Source organism: Gavialis gangeticus, unplaced genomic scaffold (genome assembly GCF_001723915.1).
Source record: "Gavialis gangeticus isolate Ggan-Ray unplaced genomic scaffold, GavGan_comp1, whole genome shotgun sequence".
Lineage (NCBI taxonomy): Eukaryota > Metazoa > Chordata > Crocodylia > Gavialidae > Gavialis > Gavialis gangeticus.
The window spans coordinates 5,494,137-5,499,328 of NW_017728997.1; the positions used below are offsets into that span (position 1 = coordinate 5,494,137).

Sequence of the window (5,192 nt, forward strand, 5' to 3'; positions counted from 1 at the left end):
CTGCACCAGGCATGGCCATTGCAGTTATGGCATACCATATCTTTTTTTTTTTCCCCTTGGGGCAAAAACCGTTCTTGGGCTTCGTAGGTTGTATTGGTGTCCGGGATCTAGCGAAGAACCGTTGCTTGAATTTCTCCTTAGATGGAGGCACTGTAAAGTTGGCAAAAGTAAACGTTGGGGATCCGCTGTCTCTGCACAATGGGAGGGGGGGAGCTGCACTGAAGCTTGGTTACACAGTGCAACCGGGTACTTCAGCCCACAAGCCTGGGAAATGCACTCTACAAATGAAATGACTACAGAGGAGTAGAAAGCTGTTTAAAAAGCAGACTGGCCCCTCTCCTGTGCTTCTTGTGACTCACCAGTTGGTAGAGAAACTGGATTTCAACTTGGAGCTACAAAAATAATGTCTGGAAATCAGTTGTCAAAGGTGCTAATTTCATGACTGGCACCTGTGGCCTATGGGCCAGTAGAATACAGTGAAAGATTAATCTTCTTGCCCCTGTTAGAAAGTGGGGGCTGTTTTAGGTTTTGTTCTAGCTCGTACATCAGATTAAACTCCAGTTGTGGGACCTTGTCGTTTGCATTAGTAATATAGAGCCTGAATACAAAAGTTTTTTTTTTTTTTTTTATTCCTGGATTCCCAGGCTGAGGTCGTAGGGCTACATTGAGTGCGCTTTCTCAGACGCCCACATCACCACCAATCTGGAAGTCTGAGAGTAAAGGAAGGTTGCTGGTGTCATTTTGAAACTTCGCCAGACTACTTGCACTTTAAGTGCAATATGTATAATTGTCAGTAAGATCTTGAACAGCAAAGGGGAGCTATGAAATGTCTTAAGTATGGTACAGTTTGTAGATGCAGAGTCCTCAGCTCCTCAATATTAAGGTGCACTTCATTAATCTAAAATGCTATCACTCGGTATGAGTGATAAAAGGGAGAAGTGGAGAAACTCTATCCTACTGTTTACGTGCCTATAAAAGCAGAGCCAGTTATCTCTGCTTTCTGCAGATGGCTTTGGAACAATTCTGTCACTTCAGAGACGCTTTCTAAAATGGAGGAGCCAGTCTGCTTTGTAGGAAGTAGATAAAAACTAATTCTTGTACTGACCTACATTTTACAAATAACTCTTTGCTAGTCCCAAGGTTAACATTGTAGCTGTGCAGCTCTAATTATGCCTTTAGTGATTTCATTCTTGGAAAAGGAACAAGATGCAAAGTCCAATAAGTGGATTTGATGCAGAAGCAAAACTAAATCTTTTTCAAGGACCTACATTTTTCTTGTGAAACTGAAGTAAAGCAGATTTCATCTCATTCAGTACTGCTATGCTCAGATTCTGAAAGCTACTGTAATAAAATCCCCTCGGTTATTCAAACAAATTGTTATCCTAATTGCTACAAGCTTTTTTTCTTTCCTTTTTGGAGAACCAGCAGCAGTCAATTTTTTTTTGCAAATCAGGTATCTGCAGTGAATGGCTAAATCGTGAATTTTGTTGTTTTTTTTCTTGAGTAATATGAGCAGCTTCCCAACCCATTCCGTTTAAACCAGAGGCCAACTATCCTTGATAAGGGAGATGAACATGAGTCAAATTTGACCTCTTATGTTAGGCTGACTAACAGTGATAAGTGATAAGCTCACACATCACTGTGAGTTGGAGTTCAGACAAACCAGTGATTCAGGACTGTTTGTACAGCAGTCCGTCTCTCCTTTGATAAGCCCGTGTGCGCTAGTCCGGGACATGAGCAATGGAAGGTTTGGAGGCTTCCTCACCGGTGGACCTCGCTCACCGCACTGGGCCGTGGTTAGGCAGCAAGAGGCAATGAGTGGATAATGGTCCGATGCTTCCCATGTTTGAGGGACAATTTAAATGACCATTCCTTCTTCCTTAATTTCCCAAAGGGGCAACTGCTGCGTAATTGCAGTCCACTCTGCAATCAGGCCTGTGAGCCAGAGGAAACTGTCAGTGCAAGATAATTGCTCATCAGGAACATGTGAGGCAGTTGAGTCACCTGCCAGTGATTTGGTTGCTTTTATAGTTACTAGCACAGACCACATTGGAGCCTGCTTATCTTTTAACAAGATAGCTACAGGAAGAGAACAGTGTTTGTCTTGCCTTCAGTTCAGTTTCTCCTCTTATGTAAGACATTTTCAATTGGGTTCTTCTAGATGTTGGTATCTTTTTCTTTCCAAGGCTGTGTTAGGATTTAAAGACGCCTTGCCCCATAATTGGCAGTGAGTGCAAAAGAAAAGAAAAAGGCTAAATACTAAACTGCTGTGGTGTGTAAAAGCTACTTGGCCCTTCTGGCAAACTTTCTAATGAATGGACTTGGTTCACCAGTTTCTCCCCTTTCCTTTTTTCCCCCACTTAGCCGGTCCTTTTGATGTTGAGTGACCTCTCATTCCAGTCCACAGACTGGAAGCCCATTTGGACTTACAAAGTCTGCAATAGCTTCAGTCTTAAGAGGAGGAAATGTGATGGTCTAATCTTAGAAAATGGGCCATGCTTTTTTTGGTTGTTTTTCTTGTCCTGAATAAATGGGAGTCCAATGCTTCCCGCTATAAGAGGCCTGGTAATGTGAGGGTAAAGGACTCCTTTTAACGTAAGTGTAAAGAACACATCACAACAAATTTGGTTTTGAGATGCAGCATTTCCTTTTTTTAGAGAGAATATAGATTGCTCTGCAAACTATATGCGATCTGCCATGGGGAAAAAACTTAAATACAGAAGCATAAGAAATACAGCACGGTTGCCTTCTGATATGGACAACTCTATATGCAGTTTTAAGTTGCAACCAGCATTTACAGTCCTCTTTTTTTTTTGTTCCACAGGGCATGTGTAGATGAAATGGGGAACCCTAAATCAAAGCAGCAGGTTTCTAAAAACACCACTTCAATTTAGGGCCCTTTTAAAACCCCTGTGTTGTGCACACACCTGCCACACTTACCTGCCTCTTCGGTGGTGCAGAGGGGAGGGCGAGCTGCTGGTGGGTGAAGCGGTCCCTAGACTGTGGGGGTGGGAGCTGGTGTTTTCCTCCACAGCAACAGCGCCCCCCACCCCTCCACAGCACCTGTCTGCAGGCACCCAGCTTGGACGGTCCTGGGAGGCACTGCAGCTGCAGAGGCAAGCACCGGGCCCCAGCACAGCTCAGGCAGGCAAGCTCTGGGGAGGGGTTGGGGGGGAAATCAGGCTCACTGCTTTTCTTGGGTGGAGCCTGTCTTGTTGGGCTGCTGCCAGGCTGCCTGCAGAGCCCCTGAGCTGCACAGAGCCCGGTGCTTCGCTCCGCAGCTGTAGGGGCAGTTAAACCAAAACTCCTCAGAGTTTTAGTTTGCTGCACCCCAAGTCACTTCAGGCACATTATGCTGCCAAATTTGCTAGAGTGGCTGCAATTGATGCATTATACGCCGCCAACCTGTGCAAATGCCAACACCATTAAAGCAGCGCAAAAGCATGTAGCCTGCTTTAAAGTGTCGTGCACCCATGCCCCTTGTTTTGTCTACACATGGCCACAATTATTGGTAAGCTAGAAACTATGCTGCTTGTTTGTGCAGTCTTCCTCAGTTTTTTCTTCTAGCACATTTTTCTGCTTTTAATTGGTGCTTATCCCACTCCACCTGTTTTTAATAAAAAAAGGGGGAGGGTGGAGAGGGGAACCAACACAACCCCCAAGCTCTAAGTAGAAAAACATGCTCTTTTCCTATTCCGGTCTTCTGGCTTGTAATCTTTTACAAGTTGATAGCACTCTTTCATTAAACTCTAATCTGTAGGCAGCATCTACTAAAACATGATGCGTTTCTGTGGCAATGAATAATGTCCAAATAGCTTACAGATCTTCTTTCATTTTCAGCACGCGGGGAAGATAGCATTTTTATGAACACAGCCAGTAGTAGCCTAGAAACACCTTATTACAAAATTTGGAGCAGGCCTTCACCAAATGTAAGAACTTGAGTAAAACAAACGACTGGAGGGAAGGCAGCAGGAGAGAGAAGGACAGATTAAAGGGGTAGAAAAGTGTTCAGAAAACGACTACAATAGTTTTTCCTTGAGCTTGTCTTTTCTTGAGTAGGATGTTCTAACTTGCTGACATCAGTATGATATCTGACTGTTATTCAGTAGTACAGATCACAACTCGACAAACAACTGAAGTGATCTAGGGTGATCATGGTCTTAACCAGCTCTTGTTATGACTTGTATTCCTTGAGGTACTAGGTTAATTTATTTTCTCTTTTTTCTCTCATCTTCTAGTCCTATTGCTACAGGTATCGCTGCGCAGCCCGCAGCCAGAACACTCCAGACAGCTCAGCTTCAAACCTGGGATTTCGTTGTGCAGCAGATACCCTGCCAGATGACTTGCAGTGACCGAATTTGGAACCATCCAGCTCTCTGTGGCTACAAAATGTCCCTCCACCAAGAGGACTTTGGTGCAGTTCCAGTCTGCTGAGAAGGCTCTTTGGTAATCGGTGACCACCAAGACTGGAGAAGAAATCGGGGTGTGAGAAGAGAAAATTATTGGAAGAACCACTTTCCAGAATGAGTCAAAGCCAGTGGGGGACAGTCATTCCATTTATCTTTGGAGAAGTTGGGGTTGCATTTACCTCCTAAATCGTGTTAATTAAAATAGGGAGCAAATGCTCTTGATTGAAGTGGGACTGTTGCAGACTTACACCAGCATAAAACGGAACAGAACTTTGCTCAGTGCTTTTTACAAAGGCTAATTTTGTTTCAGATACTATTTTAAATGCTTTCTATAGAGAAGATCTTTACTGAATAAATTGGTTGGTGGACTTTCTTAAATTTGACAAGGCCCTAAAATTAGAGGTTAATACATTCTGGGTAAAAGAAAAGCTAGAATTTGGCCTGTATATGTAAAACTGGAAACATTGTCAGTTATATCCAGTGATGAAAGACGGAGCAGTTCTATAGAGCCATTCTATAGAACCCTATATTAGCAATATGTTGGGGGTTTTTTGTGGATTTTAAGCTGTTTAAATATCCAGTATAAAATGCAACTTTTGCCTGTTGTCCCTGAACATCCTTTCCAGAAAAGGCCTTTCTAGATGTTTATTGTTTCTAGACTACAGACTGATAATGTATTATGTAGACGTGGAAAAAGGATTGGACCTTTATTTGCTTTGGTAGAGCAGGGGTAGGCAACCCCGGGCATGGGTGCCAGACTATGGCGCACAAAGGCATTTTGCT

At 43.4% G+C, this 5,192-nt stretch overlaps 1 protein-coding gene across 1 annotated transcript in view; it reads left to right on the plus strand.

The window, feature by feature from the left end:
* Positions 1–4,787, plus strand: part of SUMF1 (sulfatase modifying factor 1) — a 93,333-nt gene extending 88,546 nt beyond the window's left edge. Inside the window, exon 9 of the mRNA XM_019504710.1 lies at positions 4,239–4,787. Within this exon, the coding sequence (XP_019360255.1) occupies positions 4,239–4,352 (114 nt within the window). The 3' untranslated portion in view covers positions 4,353–4,787. The remainder of the gene's footprint in view (positions 1–4,238) is intronic.
* Positions 4,788–5,192: the final 405 nt, after the last annotated feature.